Here is a 19,711-nt window from a genome sequence, read left to right as displayed (position 1 = left end):
AAGTTACAATGGCACTGAAAAAAGTGACATGACCATTTTTCACACTTACGACTGTTGCAGCATCCCCACAGTCATGAGAGGCCAGGCGAGGGGATGCGTGCCTCGATGTGAATGATATTGAGTTGGCCATGCCCAGCCAGTCACATGACCACCAAGCCACACCCACCACCTAAGCCACGCCCACAGAACCAGTTGTTAAAAAATTTGAATCCCACCCCTGAAGAATACCACCCCTGCTTTCCATCCAGCCTACCTACTGCTGCACCCACACTTCAATTTGAGTCCTCATTTTACTGACCTCGGAAGGATGGAACACTGAGTTCAACTTTGAGCCTGGTGAGATTCGAACTGCCAAATTGCAGGCAACCGGCAGTCAGCAGAAGTAGCCTGCAGTACTGCATTCTAACCACTGCACCACCACGCTCTAATCAAATGGAACAGGAACAAAGTATGCCACCCTTCCACTGCCCTCCGATGTAGGTAAGCTTACAACCATTCCTTTAGTTACCATTCATAGTTACAAAGGCATTGAAAAAAGTGACCTACTGTATGACCGTTTTCACATTTATGACTCTTGTGGCATCCCCATGGTGACATGATTAAAATTTGGATGCTTGGCAACTGGCATGTATTTATGATGGTTGCTTAGAGTCATGCAATCACTTTCTGTGACCTTCTCACAAGCAAAATGGATGGGGAAGCCAGATTTACTTAGCAACCATGTCACTAATTTAACAGCTGCAGTGATTCACTTAACAACCACGGCAAGAAAGTTCATAAAATGGAGCAAAATGTATTTAGCAACTCTCTTGCTCAGCAATGGAAATTTTGGGCTCAGTTATGCTTGCAAGTCAAGACTACAAGCTCTTCATTAAGAAGCAAGATCTCCAGAGCAGATTTATTTCCTAATAAAACTCTAATATCTCAGGGAAATATTTTGCCTGAACTTGAAACATTCTAAGAAACATTCTAAATCAAATCTTGTTGCTGGCTTGGTCAATTTTCCTCTGACAGAGTTGAAGAGATTCAGCCAGGATGGCCAATGTTGTGTTCTGCATGCCCACTAACCACTACAATGTCAGTGATGTGTATGTTTTGATTTAAGCAGTGGAAATGACCAAGATGAGGTTGCTCAGGTGCGCTCTTAAGAATTTAGAATCATTTTTGCATTTGTGGTGGCGCAGTGGTTAGAAAGCAGTATTGCAGGCTACTTCTGCTGATTGCTGTTGCCTGCACTTTGGCAATTTGAATCTCACCAGGCTCAAAGTTGACTCAGCATTCCAACCTTCCGAGGTGGGTAAAATAAGGACCCGGGGGCGATAGGCTGACTTTGTAAACTTAGAGAGGGCTGTAAAAATAGAATAGATAGAATTCTTTATTGGCCAGACGTGATTGGGCACCCAAGAAATTTGTCTTTGGTGCATATGCTCTCAGTGTACGTAAAGGAAAAAAATACATTCATCAAGAATCATAAGATACAACATTTAGTGAAAGTCATAGGTTACTAAAAAGCAGTCAAATCATACTAGGAAATTAATAAAACGATATAAATTGTAAAGATGCAAGCAACATGGTTATAGTCATAAGTGGCAAGAGATAGGCACTAGGAAGTGTTATTATAACCTAGCAGTAGAGGAATAATAGCAATACACTAAAAGCACTGTGAAGCGGTATATAAGTCCTATTGCTATTGCTATTTTTAACACCATTTTTCTTTTTGCTCCCTCTTCAGTCCCGTAACAGCTTCCAGCAGGGAGACATCGATGGGGCTCGGCGCTTGGGGCGGGTAGCAAAGCTGCTGAGTATTGTGGCCCTGGTTGGGGGCTTGTTCATCATCGTGGCCTCTTGTGCCATCAATTTCGGAGGTGAGTAGCCCGGAAAGCACCGCCTGATGGGAGGATTCCTCTAGAGAGTCGTGATGCTTAGATTCTAGACTAGTGATTCCCATCCACAGCCAACTTAAGATGTGTGGACTTCAACTCCCAGAACTCTCCAGCTGGCATGCTGGCTTGGCAATCTTGGGTGTTGAAGTCCACCCTTCTTGGTTGAGGAACACTGTTTTGGACTACTTCAGAAGATGATTTCAGAATAAAGATTTCCCTTGCTTAACATGGAGTTGATTGTCTGTGGAGTAGACCCCACTGGGGAGGACAAAGGCAGATGAGGTACTGTATTGATTGTGCTGCAACCATTAATGGCTACTAATGTTGCCCCAAGAGAAGTAAGCAGTTATAATCATCTTCATCATCATCATCATCATCATAATACATTAAAGAGTTTTGTTGTGGCAAGAAGTTACATAATTATGCCCTGGAAGATCTACAAAGTCCAGCTCATGGAAATCAGCATTCTTATTAAAACCTGCAGCTGCCCAAAACAGCTTCTTCGGGGTCAGTCTTCTTTGTGGGGAGGCCTAGGAGCCAACCAGAGCACTGTGAGACTTTGAAGTAACCAGATAAGATATAATTATCAATATTAATTATAATAGATAAAGGCCCAGCCTAAGAGCATCAAAGCCACACCCGGTCTATTTATTTATTTCCTGCCTTTATTACTTTTACACATAACTCAAGATAGTATATATATACGCACAATATTTCTTCTTCCTCCTAATTTCCCCACAACAACAACCTGGTGAGGTGGGCTGGGCTAAGAGAGAGTGATTGGCCCCATGTCACCCATCTGACTTTCATGGCTAAGGGAGGAGTAGAACTCACCATCCTTTGGTTGCAAGTCTGGTGCCTTAACCACTAGACCAAATCTTTCTAGGTATCATCAGTGCCATGTATGTAAAGAGAGGGTGGGGCTTGGATCACATGGCCACAATTGCCATTTTGCCTTTTTTTCTTCACCTTTGCATACCCCTGAATCTCATATCTTCCCTTGGGTCATGAATCTTCCCTTTGCTTCTCCTAACCATCTTCTCCTGCATGTTTCAGGTATCAATGAATGCCAGAGGTAGGGAGGTTGAATTGAGCACATCTGATATATTAATCCCTCTTAACAAATAGTAAATAAGTCTATTATTTTGCTCTCTTTTCCTGTGTTTGTCTTCCCCTCCTCGATTCCTTTGCCCTTGTTCCCTTTCCCTTAAACCTTTCTCCTTTCCAGTGTTTCAGTGAAGGTGGCTGTTGGCTGCCACTGCACCCCTAGCCTCAAAATTTCCATCTTTGGAGGAGGGGACCAGTATGACTACAGTGCACCCATCCCTTCTCATCTCACCTGCCCCCCTGCATCCCAGAACCATACAAAGCAAGAGCACAAGGATGGAAACAATAGAAAGAAAGAGAGAGGGAGGGAGGAAGAGAAGACAAAGGAACACGCATGAAGGAAAACAGAAGAAACAGTTTGTGCTGTGGTTAAATATCTCCGCTCTCCCTGTAAGGAGTTCGATTCCCCCAAGAAACTGGAGCCAGCCTCCCCTTTCCATCCGATGGAGAAAGAAGGAAAAAGGAGGAGCAAGATTCCCATGTTCTCTCCCACAGTCTCTCTTTCTCTCTCATTTTCTTTTCATCTATCCATCCATCTCTTCAACTAGTGACCTGTCTGCCCATCTTCCATCTACTGCCAAATTTCAACAGCAAATAAAACTCTTTCAATGTTCCATGTTTACAAGAACCTGCTGGAGAAAAGCTCTACCACCAACAACAACCAACCCTACGAAGGGGGAGCAGGTTTACACACATTTTTGCTGGGAACAAAGGAAAAGAACCAGCCTGGGAAATCTGATCTCTCCTCTGTGGTGTTTACAAAAGGCAATAGACAGGGGTGAGAAGGAGCGGGCTGAGAGCCATGAATCGGTTTAGAAACTGGCAACGATGGAACAACTTAGAGCAACTCACCGTGACTCCAAAGGTGTGGTATCCAGGTAGAGGTGCAAGCATAACTCAAATAGGTGTGGTTGCACACCCATAAGTCATCCAGAAAGGCGTGTATAACCAAACACCATCCCACCAATCAACCGGAAAAGAAATGACAATGGAATGGGTGAAATTAGCCGAAGGAATGAATTAAATCAACAGAGAGTCAACAGCTTGTATCGCAAGAAGGTAAGAAATGTATGGTGGAAATGGGTGTGAAAGTGAAGATTAAAAAAAAAAAAAAAGGGTGGGGGCACGGAGGCTTCATGCAAAAGAAGAAGGCAGAATGAGCTCTATGGAGGAAAATGTTACAGGTCCAACAAACCAGAATGAAATGACAGCAAAAGAAGTTGGAAGAATGGCAACAGAGCTACTGGAGAACACAAAATACCTGTTTGGGGAATCCTAAAGAAGAAAGTGAGATTGCAATGCTTACAATGAGAATGTTGGCATGAACGAAAGAAAGGTTGCAGTAGTTAGTAAGTGGGGGAGGGGGCGGGGGTTGGTGTGAGCTGGCATCCCATTCTGAAGTTAAAAGCATGAAACAAAGACTGACATCTTTCCCCTTTTTAAATGACCAGCTGCAGCCAGAAAAACAGCATTGAAAAGCATGAATGTGTGCAACGTCTTTTAATTAGTGGATTGATATGTTAGCCCCAGTGAAAGGCTGTGGGAACTGATGAATCTTGGCCAAACACTATTTAGAAAAACCCAAAATATTTAGCAAACATGAGAGGCAGCTGGGGCATGAATATGGCGGGAATTCAAGGTGGCCGTAGGGTGAGTTGGGGAATGTGCCAAGCAATTGTGGGGAAAGACAGTTCCAAAATATTATGCTATCTGAATACAAAAGACAATATATCTTTATCTGCAAAGACAGATTTAAGTATCCCATTGTACTTGAGGAGGGAAAAGTAACTTAAAGAGGACAGGACAGGCTGCACAGCATTCATGATTTGGTTTTCCAGCATAGTGTAATACACTGTGATTGCTACCCCCTTAAACCCTTGTGAAGTGTCTGCTATCAAAGGCAGTTGTACTATAAAGATCGAGTCTTCATTGTGAGGCAGTGGTGGTATTCTACCGGTTCGGCCCAGTTTGGCGGGTGGGAGGGTCCAGCAGCCGATCATTGGAGCGAACCAACTCGCTCACAGATGATCCTCAGAACCACCGTAGCTCTGAGGATCACCTGTGAGTGAATCAGTTCACCCCGATGATCAGCTGCTGGGCCCTCCCAACCGGCCAGGCTCTATACTGAACTTTATTGCCTGCTTTTCAACCTCAGCTGCTTTGCGTGGCACAGCCAACGCGTCCGTTGTTTTACACACAGGGCTTGCAGCAGAAGGTGAGTTGCAAAGCACACCAAACCAGTAGGAAAATTTTTTTTGAAACCCACCACTACTGTGAGGGTTGCTCACAGGATACCTTTCACATATCTAAGTCCAGATCCACCACAATTCCCACCCAGAGGTCATGTCTACACTGGTTGGGCATTATGGGAGTTGTGGTCAAAAATATCTGGAGGAGTCCGGTTGAGGAAACTGAAGTTCAACATCTCTCTCTGTTCAATCCTTTCCTTTGGATCAGATAAAAGATTGTGAATTTCTTTGCTCAGTTGCTTTGAAAGGCAGAAAAGGCAGAGAGAATATGCACACACACACACACACACTCTCTCTCACAACAGAGCAGTAACTGTACCGAATACTTCCATCCTCACTACAAACAGTGAAAACCCTCAATATTTTATTTTTTATGAAGAAAGTCATATTTTGAATGAAAAGACAAAATACCTCGGGGTACTCAACTGGAGTTAGGCTGATGCGGAGCAGTTGGGCGGGGAGTTTTTTAAAAATAGAGTTTTGATGTCAGAACAAGTTGGGAGAAGATGAGGAATTGGATGAAAATCAGATGAAAAATAAAATTGCGAGGATCAGCACTGAAGCAGGAAGGTGTGTGAGAACCATGCAGCGAAGCACAAGCGTGTTTATACAAGTATCTGCAGGAGTGACAATGTAATATAGAGGAATATAGGTTTCTACCCTGCATAGATTATATGATTTCTTCTCCGATGGACAAAGGAAACATATAATTCTAATCTACAGTCAGAACTGGGCTGTGTACAGATCCTAGTCAACATTACCTACCGTGTTAGAGTCAAGGAATGGGATAATACCATCTAGTTACTTACAAGCAAAGAAACAAGACATTCTCTAAGGGTGAGCGAGGGGAGAAAACCAGGATAGATGGAAGTTTGACCGAGATCATGAGGGGGGAGGAGCACCACCATCCTTGTAGAAGGAAGCTCGGATGATACAGTCCCCTCCTTGGATGGAGAGGAGATTACACTAAGCCAGAGGGGGAAGCTGGCTCATCAGATGTGATGCAGCAGCACAGGGAGAGATGGGTTGACGACTAGGAGGCTTCACCGAGAAATGTATTCTGGAGCAGCCCTATGCTCCCTGCAAGCCAGAAAGGAAAACCTCTTGAAAAAAAGCTTAGATGGGCAACCATGTATGGGATTGGGCAGCATTTACTTGGGGGTGGGGTGGGGATGGCAGGGGGGAGAAAGGGAGAGGGAAGGACACCAGCCAAGAAGTTGTGTGTAGCAGACACTAAAGTTACACCCAGCACAATGTGAGTTTTCTCTTTGATTTCTTTTTCTTTGTTGGCTTTGCTTTTCCTGCAGACTGTTACACAAAGCGGGTTGGGGTGGCATGGGTGGGGACACTGGCAGCCTCATGGCAGCCTCCTTTACAGTTTATACTTGGGAGAGAGAGCATGGAGCATTATTTAAGGAGGGGGAGAGCCTGAAACTCCTTCCATTATTAATCCCATCTGCACGATGTACAAGCCTCTGGCTCTCCGCCAACCATCCTGCCCAATTAAACCAAGGAAAACCAAAACGGCCTATTCCGTGGTGGATGCATGATGCAGCCGGAAGGGCAGTTTTGGTAGAAAGGGGTCTTCTTCTCGGCCCTAGGGACGGTTAATCTCTAGGAGGCAGAAGGGGATGGTTGGCAGGGTGGGGCCCAGGGTTGTTGTATTTTGATGTTGAAATGCAAGTATTCTGTCTGCATGTTTTTATATGCTTATATTTGGGGCAAGGAGGGAAATCGGGATCTTGGAAGAGGAGAGAGAGAAATGTTAGGACAGTGAATTTCTCAAGCCTGCCAACTTTAAGACATGTGGACTTCAACTCCCAGAATTCCCCAGCCAGCTTGGCTGGCTGGGGAATTCTGGGAGTTGAAGTCCACATGTCTTAAAGTTGGGGAAATCTGGGTGTTGAAGTCCACATATTTTAAAATTGCCAGGCTGGAAAAACACTGTGTTAGGGAGTGAGATTTAAGACAAGACCGCAGCATCCAAACATGGATCGATTTGAGGAACCGGCAACTGATGGAGGTGGTAGGCGATTCGGAGTTACTCAGAATGGAAACAGGTTTAGCTGATGGAGATGGGGCACAGGGAAAGGACCAGATATGTTCCAGAAATTTAGATTTCACACAAACATGGATCTAAATTTCATAGATACAGGACAGTTTCAAGTTCAGAATAGACCAACCTCAATGGAAGAATCTGAGAACCAACAACTGTCAGTAAACTGGGATTTTCTGAGCCAAATCCTGTCAACTAAAGGGAAATTATTTCAACTTCTGGTTGCCAAGAAGGGGAATGGAATAACCAATTCCTCATCCGGAGCAGAAAGTCAGTCCTCAAATCCTAGATCTCTCACTCCAGGTGTCTTGCTAATTGACTTAAATGTAATCTTAAATCTGAAGTTATGAGGCTACAGTATAATTTAGAAGGGCGACTGGTTGCTAACTACCTGTCCTCCCATTTCTCTGCTAAAAGAAAAGTGGTCCCTGATCGTATCCATTTAAACAGCTACAAGGACAGTTTTGGTAGAGAGAAAATGTGGATTACTGAAGTGTGTTACAAGTAGAATTTGGGTGAAGAGGTAAAGAAAGAGATGCTTAGAATACCATGGGAAGAGAGAGAAGAAAAGAAGGACCTAGACTGAAGGAAAGGCTGGTTTGTCAGGGGTTTTATGTTTACATATCTAAGTTATTGAATGAAAATCACATAACCTGTATCTTTGACATGCTGCTTGATAGATGTTTTCATATTGGGGTGGGCAACGTTTTGGATGCGAACTGATAAAACTTTGCTTTAATATACTATTTGTGGAGGAAAATTAGGGGTTTTTTTAATGGGGAAAGAACAGGGGAGACTTTTTTATTCCTTCCTCTCTTCCCCCCCACCCCCAAAGTGTAAGATGTAAATTAATTTCCTGTTTTTTGGAGTATTAATTGTGCTTCTGATGGTGCAAAGTTGAGGGGCCAAAGCAGAATACCTTATCCATTTTGTCCTCTCTCTTGCTGGGTATATGTGGATAATGAGTTTCCTGTCTATGAGAATCAAATTGTGCAGTTATTCTAAAACACAGCCCAGTTTATTATTTAAATCCACTCTTCCCAAACTGGTATTTCCATAGAGGTGCTCAGCTACAAGTCTCATCAACCCAAGACAAGAGACATAAAAATTGAATGCCCAACATATTTGGATGTCATCAAGTTAGAGAAAGCTGAGTTCTAAACTGTTCATCAAATATAGTTATGAGCTAAAACCTGACCACTTTTGTAAAAGATGTTGCTGTTTATATCTTTACACATCCCATTTGACTCTTTTTGACATGATTTGTTCTCGTCAATTAAAAGGATTCCAATCTAAACAGGGAAGGGATAGATTGGTCTTGAATCTGGGGCCAATCAACCCTCTTGGTGAGATTCAGAATTCTGTTCCTTTTGCAGGTTGGGTGGGCTCACAAAATATTATAAATCTTAGTACCACTTTGTATAAAGGTAGTGGGTGGGTGGGAGAGTGGACATGATTGAATTATAAACTGCTAGACTTTTTTGTATCAACGCATGAATTAAGTAAATAAACTCAGATGCATGAAGTGGTGTCAAGTGATTCTTCTGAGAAAATTGGGGGACGTCCAAGACAGGTGACATCACCAGCCTGTGTAAATTCATAGCCTTTTAAAATCCACAATGAACATTTTTTAAAAAAATAAACACTCTTGTTAAAGCAGATGTGTTTATTTTTCACATTGTTCTGTTTCTATGAGTCATAGCCAGCATTTACATAGCCTTGGGCACTGACAATTTTGGCTTCTACATCACCCAGACATTTTCAGATGGATGGATGGGATAACTGGAGCAGAAACTTTAAATAAGCCCCCAGGAGAAGCGAGCAGCCTTCAGCGATTATAATGCAACTAACAGATGCAGGCAGGATTTGGGAAACATTGTTCTCATGAGCCAATCTCTCAATGCAAACAAACACAGAGCATAAAACAACATATGGAACAAAAAATGAAGTCTGCTGTAGAATTTTGGAAATTAGAAACAGTGCCAGCCGCATTACAACACGATGGACACAATAGTCACTAACCAATAATTCAGCAAAGGACAAATTAAGCACATTGGTGAGATTTCAATGGTGGAAGAGCAAATAAATGTATTAACTTGGTCTTTTGCAGTATCCAGTTTTAAAAATAACTTAAATAGCTTCCAATTTCTTTTTTTAAAATAGTCTTCTAAAAAGTTGAGCAAGGAGCTGGTGGATCTTAAGGATGCTATCTGTAAGTTCTGTTGCCCAATTATCACATTGCCCAGGTCTGCTTAGCATTAGGCATGACTGCATTGTTTGTATACACATCTTAGATCAAGGGTGCTTAGATCTGGCCCATGGGGCTGCCCTTGAAACAGGAAATAACTGGCCCATGGTGCCTCTGCCCACAAAAATGGAGCTCGGGAGCCCGTTTTCACTGGCAGAGGGTTGCAGGAGGCCATCGCAGGCAAAAACGGAACTTGGGAGGCATCGCAGGCAAAAACAGAGGTCAGGAGGCCGTTTTTGCTGGCAGAGCACTTGGACTACAGGCACCCACAACATGAGTGATGTCGAGCTGGCCACGCCCTCCAGCCCTCCCGAGTTCGAACACCCCTGATGCGGCCCTCAAATCAAGTTTGACACACCTGTCTTAAATTATTGGGTGTCCATCTCAGTAAGTGCGGTGCCTACACAGAACATTGTCCTGTAAGAGAGGAATTAATCTTTAATGCAAGGTTGTGCAGGTTGTCTGTATATTGGCGTGAGCTTTAATGTTCAGAGATCCTCAAATTATTACTGGGTTAAAAAATTAAGATGATCCAAATTTCAAGAGATTTTTAGTCATTTATTTTATATTTTGGGGCATCTATGACATTAGCATTACAAGAAAAACAATTGCTGATCAATGCTGCACAGTGTTCTAAATATTCTACAAAAGTTGGCAGCTGAATTAGCAAGGCCTTTATTTCCTCAAACGCGGTTCTTTTAGGCTCGTTCACAATAGGAAAACAAAATGGCTTGTAACCATTTGACTTTAATTTCTGCACGCTCTTGGGAATAGAAGAGGTGTCTTGGCAAGATTTGGGTCTTGGCAGGGTAACAGACTACCTTTTATCTTCATTCTACTTCCTCCCTTAGGTCTTGTTGACAAAGAGGCTTAATCTGCAGACATCAGCCTATTTTATGGCTTCTCTGATTCACGAATGTTGGCTTCTCTTATATTGAACACGTTTATTCTTCCCCCTTGACCAGGTGGTCGATCTTCTCAGTCTCTAGAAGACCGTTAAATACTGAGCTAGGAATATTAGCCATATTTATCTTGGCTATTCATCCAGATCCTCTTGTAAATAATCAGAGACTATCAAATCAAGACACTCAAGGTATACAGATTTTATTACCATAACCTCTCTTCTATTGCGTGATAAAGAGGTTTTTGTTTATTGGACAAAAGTTTTACACTTTAAAAATCTATACACAATATATAGACACTCAGTTTTGAAACGTGCAGCAGCATCACTGTGGAGCTTAGGAGAGTTTGTCAAGATCAGCTCCTCCTTGGAGGAGACATAGCGAGAACCTTATAAGGAATGTCCATGGAGATTCTCAGTCGTCCAGGTCATGGTTGTCCCAAAGGAGCTTTTTCAAGAGGCAACTGGACTTTCTGGTTTTTATTTGAAGGGGTTTCGCTTCTTATCCATGAAGCTTCTTCTTCTGAAGCAAAACGTCTTTAAAGAAAAACCAGAAAGTCCAGTTTTCTCTTGAAACAGCTCTTTTGGGACATTACAAGGAAGGACCAAAAACAACCATTTCAATTTCAGAGGCCACCTTGCAATTTAAGCAAAAGAAATTACATGGTAATGGCATTCTAATTTGGCTCAGTCAAGTGTTCTGCATGATAGTCTTCATGTTTGGTTCCTTCAGTACAGCCACCATGATTAAACTATGCCTAAAGCTTAGGTTAACTCTCTTCCATTATGGCCAAAAACATGGATTGGTTATGTTGTGGATTTCTAATTCTCTAAGCCGCCCAGAGTCACCGTGTATGAGTCGGACAGCCATATAAATTTGTTTAATAAATTAAAAAACCCTACCCCCATCATATCCATTCCTTTATTTCTCTTGACCTCTGGGTCCTAATACAAGCATGAAAAGCCAACTTTGGTGGGAAAAGAAGAAGAGGACCTTTAATAGGTAGGTAGCTATCATGCTAATGTAAACGTCTTGCGGAAAGCCACACTAGGAAAGTTTGCTAACGTGCTAATACAGAAACCAGTGAGGAAAGAAAGACAAATGATTGTCTATATAAATGAGTTCCTAATACCTCAGTAAAAGATGTTCGCAAACTTGGAGAAAATAAGTAAATACATCTCAGCCACAGGTAAATGTCAGAATCATGGTGGTGAAGACAGACTGAGCAAAACTCAAGAAGGGCAAAACTGATGCTGGAAGTTTTCCTTATTTAATTCACTTCAGTATTGCACAGCATAATGACATGATTGAAGAAAAGGAAAGTACGGGCTTCAGCTACGGTCAATTGGAATTGCTTGAGCAATGAAGCAATTTCCCACCTCTGGTCTAGGTATTTCTAATAAAATATTTACAAGAGAAAAGATCAGATAATCTGGGTCATGAGCTAAAGTACAAAAGTTAAACTGAACATTCAGAGATAATTCCAAGGAAATAATGCAAGTTATGACCCTAAAACCCCCAGGATCAATAGTAGCCTGCCAATACTGTATCCCTTTTAAAGCTGTGCATTAACGTTGTCCAAAATAAATGACTTCCAAATGGTTGCTCCGTGTCTTACTAAATATATTTGTAGAATACAGGGAATTAATACATTCTATTCCTTGGAGATCTGTTCCTATATAGTTTGAGAACACAAAAAAATCTAGTCCAGATTTCAAAAGGTGTTTAGATGTGATTTTCTTGATTTTTAGGCAACATCCCAGTTTGCTTTATTATATCAAGACAAGTGCAATCCTATATTTCATTCTCCCCAAAGATACCCCAAAAGTGTGAGGTAAAAAGCTTTCAATTCTAACATGACAAGCTCTTCAGCTGCCCCTCACAATGGTGGATCAGAATCTTCCTCAACAGACAATTTTTAACTCAACATATTATTATGGGAGTAAAACAGGAAGAAGCCAGAAGCAGCATCCCACAGATATCACAAAAGTATCATAGAAAGGTGAAGCGATCACATCAAAGAAAAACTGCACAACTGGAGTGACTGATCTGAGGCAAAGACCTTGTCCATTCATCATGAGGGTTGGGAACTGAACACTCTAGAAGACTTAGGGGAGTTCCTTCCCACAACCTTGAAATCCTACATCTTCTTTGCCCGTTCAGCAGCATCTAAGGCCGCCATATTGCATGAGGCCGAGACCAAGTGAATTAAGCTGATGAAACTCTTGATGATAGCAATAGGGGTACAAACCCATAGAATCAAGCGATAGAGTCCGGCGTATCCTGACAGGACTGGAAAGCAGAAGAACAAAAATGAGTGGGGTGGAAAAATGTCCAACATGTTCTACAGTCCTAAAGCCTCCCCTCCCCTCAATCCCCTCAGCTTTCTGTACTCACTTTCTGGCCCTTCACCGAAACACAACAAGTACAACATGCAGTAGAAGAGTTCGTTACTGGCACACATAATGAACAGAACAGACTGAAAGGAGAGAAAGAAGAAACCACATCAGATCAAACCAGGCAAAAAATGGCAGCCAACGGAAGCCAGTTTAAATCAGTTGGTGTTTATGAGGCCATCAGCTGGGGTTGCATGACAAATCATGATGACTTTATGGAAACATCTTTCAATATAAAACATCTATATTAAAAATAACCTATTGCACAATCTATGATAAAAAATAATTTTTCAGAATGCCCACAAAATTCATAAAAACAGCAGTCAGATAACTCTTTCAGGAAAGAGATGGCTGGGATTGCCATCTGATCAACATGGAAGAAGAGAAGCAAATTGTGGCAACATAAGAGAATACTTGTGTCCCAGGGTTGAACTGTTGGGTCCACAGTCCTCCCTGAGCTTGGTTGTTTTCTTGCAGACATTTCATTATCCAACTAGATAAGATCATCAGTACTAGATAGTGCTAGACATCAGTGTTAAATAGTGATTCTAGCACTGATGATGTTACCTAGCTGGGTAATGAAACATTTGCAAGAAAACAAGCAAGCTCAGGTAGTACCAAGGATGCCACAGAAGCAAATTGGTTAGTAAGGGATCCTATAACAGTGGAGCCATCCCAAACAAGAGTCTGGCCTCACTTCAAATGGGAAGGAGGACTCACTCAGCCCATGATACAGATAGGTTTACATAGGTTTGAAAGTCAAGGTCAACATCTTAAATTAGCCTCACTGGAAGTCTACTACCGTAAATTGCCACTTTTCCTCCAATTTGAAGGAAATGATTCATGAAAATAAACATGCCAGAACAGTGACTGACATGGCCGGAAATGCCTCTTTCTACAGCAAGCCTTGGTCACTGGGGGAGTGGGCTGGGCCCAATGGTAAAAGACACATCACTGCAAACTCTCCCCATACTGTAGTTCAATCACATCACTGGCAATTAAATGACAGGTGGAACTTGCCTTGCGGTGGCATTTTAGCAAAAATTCAGCTTACTGTGGAGGCCAATGGGACTCAACACAATTGTATTATCCGCTAAAAATGAGAAATCACCCCAATGGTGTCTTCTCTCCAAAACATTTGGAATTAAAAGAGAGAACCTAAGCAAGAATTTCATATCAAATTGGTGAGAAAAGACCTGGAGTGAGGTTTTTGGTTTTAAGAAAATAGAAGGAGAGAAAGGTCGGGATGGCATTAGCAACGTGACAACTCCAAAGGGACAATTTTTGTGACACTCACCCGTGAATTGTAATACACTCTCAAGATCTGGTTTCCTGTTAAGTCAATACTCTTATGGCTTTCTCCACCTTTCACCACAGTGCTAAAGAGGCAGGGGCAGAAAATTAAAAGGGTTCAGATCTACCTCAGCCCACCTCTCCTTGTTCCTTCCCTCATACTCCTGTATATCTCTTCCATATGAAATCCTTCCAGAAAGATTTTATCTGCTGCACTGGAAGCATATTCTAACTTACACATCACATTTCTCTGGGTTGTGTATGCTTTAAAAAACAACCCAGCCTCAAAACTGCAATGTTATTTCCTTTACTCTCGCTTTCTTAAGCCTGCCCTTTGTGTGTGTCAGATCTCTTCCAACTCTTTAAACAATATTAATTTTATTAATTTTAAAATTTTATATGCTGTCATTTGCTACCAAGCTTTCTCACGGTACCTTAGAAGAAATTAAAGCAATGCATTAGTTTATTATTTCCATAAAAGAGAAACAGTTTGGTTTGAATTCACTATGAATTCAAGTCCTGCCATCGCCATGAAAACTGCCTGAATGACTTTGGGCCAATCACTCTCTCAGCCCAACTCACCTTACAACGTTGTTGTTGCGGAGAAAAAAGGACGACAACAGTGCTGTGCACGCAGCCTTATTTGTGCGAGTGGTGGGTGGATGTACCTGCTGTTCACACAAATGGAGCTTCACGCGCCAGCAAAGCGCCTGGCACTTGTGCAACTGGAGCTACCCACGTGTGTTTGCTCACCATTTGCACAACCCAGTTCCGAATGGGTCACAGCCCAATAGTGGGGTGCAGCCTGGAAGTTGGGGATCCCTGCTTTACAAGGTAAAAGGATTTTAAAAAATGTGGAGCTAATACAAACATTTTGTGCTTGCAATAAAAAAAAATGAAACCATGATTTTGTTTTTGCTAATTAAGGTACTTTTGCGGTTATAGAAATGGCTCGTATACACTGTTGTGTAAAAACAAAATGCTGAGGTCGTAATGTTATCTTGTACTGTGCTAAGAGAGTTGGAAGTTGGTGCCTTTTTTTTCCTTTTCCCTTTTTACAGCATTTTGTTTTCCTTTCCCTCCCACTCCTCCTAGTTTTCTATTTCTTTTTTTAAAAAATTTCTCTTTGTATTTTATATTTTGATAAACTAATAAAAATGTGAAACAAGAAAAAATATGGAGGCAATACAACAATATGCTTCTCCGATCTAAGGATGAAAGTGATGATAAATCTGAAGAGAACTGTCTACATCCCTTTTCAAGGCAAAACTGATTAGAGTTTGAAGGAGGAAGAGGAGAATCTAAGTAGAGGAGAGCAATTCTACTCATCGCTATTTAGTTTTCCAAACTTGGCCCCTTTAAGAAGGATGGACTTCAACTCCCAGAATTCCCCAGCCAGTGTTGCATCGGAATCTAAATTTGATAGACAAATAACAAAACCACATTCAACTCCGCTATTTCCCCAGCCGATACCTGTGGAGATGTAGCCAATGGGAGGCCACATCAAGGCTCATGCTCAGCTGAAAGCAGAGGGAAGACTCTGGGTAGAGCATAGCCAGGTTCACCAGCAGACACATGGTAGTACAGCGGTCAGTCAGCATGTCCAGCATGGCCCCAAACCGGGTGCCTAGGAGGAAGGCCATAGGTCAGGAGAGGAATAGGGCTTGGGGGTTGTTGTTTCTGGGGTTGTTCATTTGTGCCTTTTAATGTAATTTTATTAAGTAAAAATCAGCAGGAAACAAAAACATGGAAACATATATGTAATCACATAGCAACACCAGCTCCAACTTTTTGATCCTTTTTTTTTAAAAAAAAATAATAATATTAATGCTCCACGTTGCATAAGCTCCACGTTGAAGTGAGGACAGAAACAAGAATTTCAAAAGACACTGCGTGTCCAATACAGGTAGTCCTCGAGTTACGACAGTCCACTTAGCAACAGTTCAAAGTTACGACATCCTCACCCCCACAAGCATTTACAACGCAGTCTCAAAGTTACGAATCTTGCAGCACCACGGCAGCCGTTCACCCTTATAACCAATCAGAGACACTGTAACATTCCCTTCTGCCTATTCCACATACCCGCCCCCCCACACACACACATGCAGGGGCTTAAGAGGCACTGGCCCTGCTATGCCAGCCCACCGGCTCCTTCCCACTCCATCGCCGATCACTAACTTACCTTTCAAAGTTCTGCAGTTCCAGAACAGGCTGGTCGCTCCTTCTTTCTCCTATCCAGCCTCTCTGCTGCAGGGTTTGTGGAGCCAGCACAGTTTCTTTGCCAGTTCCAAAATTGGACTGGTGAAAGCGGAGGCAGAGCGGGACGAGCGCAGGACACACGATCCACTTTTGGAGCACCGGGCACTCTCTGAAGGAGCTCAAGATCGTGCCTCCTTTCGAAAGCCTCCGTCCCTTAGTAAAAGCTTTTGATGCAGAGGACAAAGACCTGAAGGAGCGCGAGACCGAACCTTCGAAGTTTTCTGTCCTCTGTGCCAAAAGCTTATTAAAAGGGGATGGAAGGGTTCAAGGACACGATCTCGCGCTCTCCTTCAGGCCTCCGCCCCTTGGTAAAAGCTTTTGGCGCAGAGAACAGAAGCCTTTTTTGGGGAGGGAGGGGCGTGATCTCGCACTCATTCTGGCCCCTGTGCTCCACGCCAAAAACTTCTGCAAAGGGACGGAGGCCTTCGGAAGCAGGATCTCATGCTCCTTCAGATTCACAGAGGCTGCCCGGTGCTCCAAAGGGTCAGGGGTCCTGCACAGACAGCCCCAGCGAGTCAGAGAAGCTGAGTAGAACGCGCTCGTCCTGCTCTGCCTCTGTTCCCACCGCTCTGCTTTTGGAGCGCTGGGAGCAGAGGAGAGAGGCTGGAAGGGAGACAACTCACTTGATCATCAAGATCTTCGACAGGTAAGCGAGTCTCCATAGGCCCAATACCTGAGGAGACCTGGTGGGGCAGGTTAGGGGAGGGGGGGGAGAGCATATCTCAGTGGATTGGGGGAGGCCTTGGATGGTCAGAAGCACTAGCCCCCCTCTTCTCCCCCCCTTCCCTGGCAATGGTCTTCCTCATCAAGATACCTCATGGGCACTTAACGACCTGTGCATTCTATTAGCGAATGCATTTTGGTAAAGCAGAGAGGGAATCACATTAATTTGATGTGATCTAATTAACAAACAAATGGGTTAGAATATAATTGGCAGGCTCTATTACAATCATAACTTGAGGATTACCTTATTATCATTAAGAAAAATGGCCGTGCTCAGCTTGGCACTGTAGTCCCCGAGGTCTTGGGCCAAAACTCTCAGAATTCTCTAGCTAGCTTAGTCTCTCTTCAAATAGTTGAATAGCTTTTGACTTGGTAGATCAACATGTCTTTTGTTCCAGGTAGCTCAATAAAAAAAATAGCCAGAGTTGCTGGGATGAGTTATATCTTGATAAGTAATGTAAATATGATTTGGTTTCTAGAAAGCTGTTAATTTGCTTTGTTTCCCCTGAATCAAGAAATTCAAGAGGGGAGTTGAAAATTTTTGGATGACGAATCCAAAGGTACAAATGGAAGTATAACTTAAATAAGCTTAATTATTTAGTTAAATCCATTTAATTAGAGATAAGATAAAGATAAGCCATAGAAAGGAACCCAGTCAAGGCACTTTACAATCTTCCTTTCAGATATTACAGATTTTTACAGAGACTTTGTCTTTCATATTCACATCTACCATTTATTTTATAGATTCTGTTTTATTGGCGTTTTTAAGCTGTGGGAGTTCTTAATTTATATGCTATGATTCTTTCATAAATGCAAATTGCTAGATGGTATAGCAAATTCTTGTTTAAATCAAACAATTAATCAAACTATGACATACGGAAATATAACCTGAGTGGAAAAAAGCTGGCAAAATCTAGCATTCATATTTTGATATACATACTAGGGGCCGAATCCTGACCCAAACACTTGAGGTAAAGTTTGCACTGTGTTGATTTACGTGTGCATGAATTAAATGATTTCTAAATACGAAATACTCAACTATGGAGAATTCCCAGACAATCCCTTCTAAAGCAATCAAACAACACTATGTTGTAGTTCAGGATCTTCCACCCTAGATAACAGATTTGGGAAGAGGGCAGGGGAGAACATGAACAACAATCTAGTCAACTAAAAATGTATTCAGATTGCTTCACTGTTGTAACCAACCACAATGATATGCCAGTTCTTTTTTGGGAAAGAGTCGAGGACTTAATGGTGGATTGTATATTTTAAAGATGAAAGTCCCAAGATCAACTTCAGCTGAAAAGGATCAGATCCCCCAGTCGAGAGCTGGTAATGTTCTCTGAAGTAAAATAAGAAACATGGAGTTTGACAGCCAAGACTTTATCCTGCACCTATGATTCCTTCCTTCCTTCCTTCCTATTCCCTTCCCTCCCTCCTTGTCTTCTTCCCTTCCTCCCCTCCCTTGCCCTTCCTCTCTTCTTCCCTCCCTCCTTCTCCTGCTCTTCCTCTCTTCTTCCCTCACTCTTTCCCCTCCTCTCTTCTTCCCTTCACCTCCCCTTTTACCCTTCCTCTCTCTTTCCCTTCTTCCCCTTCTTCCCCTTCCACTCTTCTTCCACTCTTCCTTTCTTTCCCTTTCTTCCACCCCGCTATTACCCTGGCATAGCGCAGGCCTACCTTGGTTAAGAGCCCGGGCAGCATGGCCATCAAAGGCATCGAGGAAGCCGCTAAGTAGATAGAAGAATGATGCCAGTGAGGGGGAGGTTGGCATATAATAAAAAGCAATACAGGCGAAGATTATACGAGCATAACCTGCAAAAGGAAAGGCAAACAATGTAAGTCACTGTTCTTCAATCCTGCACCCCACACAGAGAGCAGTCTCCAGCTCCCCAAATTTCAGCTAAATCACCCACAATCCCTTTCACCACTTTCTTGCCACAATTCTCCACATTTCTCAAATCCTTGGCTTCATCACATAGACATGGAAGATGTTTTAGAGACTTTTCTGGGGGTGGGGGTTGGGGAAGTACAATCTGTTCAACCATCAGATAAGCGGTTGGCCTGTTTGGTGGTGCTTTCCTCAAAGCTGTGGCTTCCCTTAGGGGACCAGGGTTATCACTGCAAGAGCAATGAAATGGAAGTGGCTTAAAGCCGTTTTTTCTCGACCTTGGGTGGCTTTAAACTGCCTGGACTTTCCGAATTACCCATGGCTGGCTGGGGAATTCTGGGAGTGAAAGTCCAGGCGTTTTAAAGTCACCCAAGATTGAAGAAATACTCAGTTAAAATATAAGTCAAGCAAAGGGGGAAGAGATCAGCGCTAGAAGGCAAAAATATCAGCAAGTCCACCACGCCCATCATTTTGGGACCGACTGCCCGGCCCGCATCCCATCATTTACCAATGAGGTTGGGAACGAAGAGGAAAATATTCTCTTGCTTCATCTTGCTGCCGGCGGGGGCTCTGCGCAGATTGGAAATGCCCTGCAAAACCAGCCTAGACCCAAGTCCAAGTCGAGGATGAGCTCAGGCGACACCCATAGCGGCCCTCCCGCCGCCACAAGCCCACCTGCCCGCCCTTTGCTCCTCCTTGCCCGCAGT

The 19,711-nt window shown here is 42.9% G+C and overlaps 2 protein-coding genes and 1 long non-coding RNA gene across 6 annotated transcripts in view; 2 read left to right on the top strand and 1 right to left on the bottom strand.

Moving 5' to 3' along the window:
- The window catches only part of PRRT2 (proline rich transmembrane protein 2), a 12,944-nt gene extending 9,508 nt beyond the window's left edge, over nucleotides 1-3,436 (top strand). For all 3 annotated transcript variants that reach the window (XM_087918319.1, XM_087918317.1, XM_087918318.1), the window contains exons 3-4: nucleotides 1,733-1,865; nucleotides 3,112-3,436. In XM_087918319.1, the coding sequence (XP_087774445.1) occupies nucleotides 1,733-1,865; nucleotides 3,112-3,122 (144 nt within the window). In that variant the 3' untranslated portion in view covers nucleotides 3,123-3,436. The remainder of the gene's footprint in view (nucleotides 1-1,732; nucleotides 1,866-3,111) is intronic.
- CDIPT (CDP-diacylglycerol--inositol 3-phosphatidyltransferase) lies at nucleotides 1,821-19,711 on the bottom strand. 2 transcript variants are annotated; one of them, XM_087918320.1, is made up of 6 exons: nucleotides 19,513-19,711; nucleotides 18,794-18,928; nucleotides 15,608-15,761; nucleotides 14,139-14,220; nucleotides 12,843-12,924; nucleotides 1,821-2,413 (listed from the first exon to the last, which is right to left on the bottom strand). In XM_087918320.1, the coding sequence occupies exons 1-6, from the start codon at nucleotides 19,553-19,555 to the stop codon at nucleotides 2,355-2,357; spliced, it is 555 nt and encodes a 184-aa protein (XP_087774446.1). In that variant the 5' UTR covers nucleotides 19,556-19,711; the 3' UTR covers nucleotides 1,821-2,354. The 2 variants fall into 2 exon arrangements, with proteins under 2 accessions (XP_087774446.1, XP_026567653.2); XM_026711868.2 differs by lacking the exon at nucleotides 1,821-2,413 and adding an exon at nucleotides 10,634-12,737.
- On the top strand, nucleotides 5,393-5,977 carry LOC148124402 (uncharacterized). Its single transcript, XR_015740440.1, has 2 exons — nucleotides 5,393-5,716; nucleotides 5,769-5,977. It is a non-coding gene; the product is annotated as an uncharacterized LOC148124402 (long non-coding RNA).

Source organism: Pseudonaja textilis, chromosome Z, assembly GCF_049901715.1.
Source record: "Pseudonaja textilis isolate UNSWEBS1 chromosome Z, rPseTex1.2, whole genome shotgun sequence".
Classification (NCBI taxonomy): domain Eukaryota; kingdom Metazoa; phylum Chordata; class Lepidosauria; order Squamata; family Elapidae; genus Pseudonaja; species Pseudonaja textilis.
Note: the sequence above shows the minus strand (reverse complement) of the source record. Positions and strands in the feature narration are given on the sequence as shown.

Excerpts from the sequence above, each read along its gene's own strand:
- CDIPT (XM_026711868.2), bottom strand. The coding sequence starts at position 19,555 with ATGAAGCAAGAGAATATTTTCCTCTTCGTTCCCAACCTCATTG. Across the intron at positions 14,221-15,607 it reads CATTGGCTACATCTCCACAG|CACTGTGGTGAAAGGTGGAG; the intron begins GTATCGGCTGGG and ends CTGCCTCTTTAG. Across the intron at positions 12,738-12,842 it reads TTTCGGTGAAGGGCCAGAAA|TCCTGTCAGGATACGCCGGA; the intron begins GTGAGTACAGAA and ends TCTGCTTTCCAG.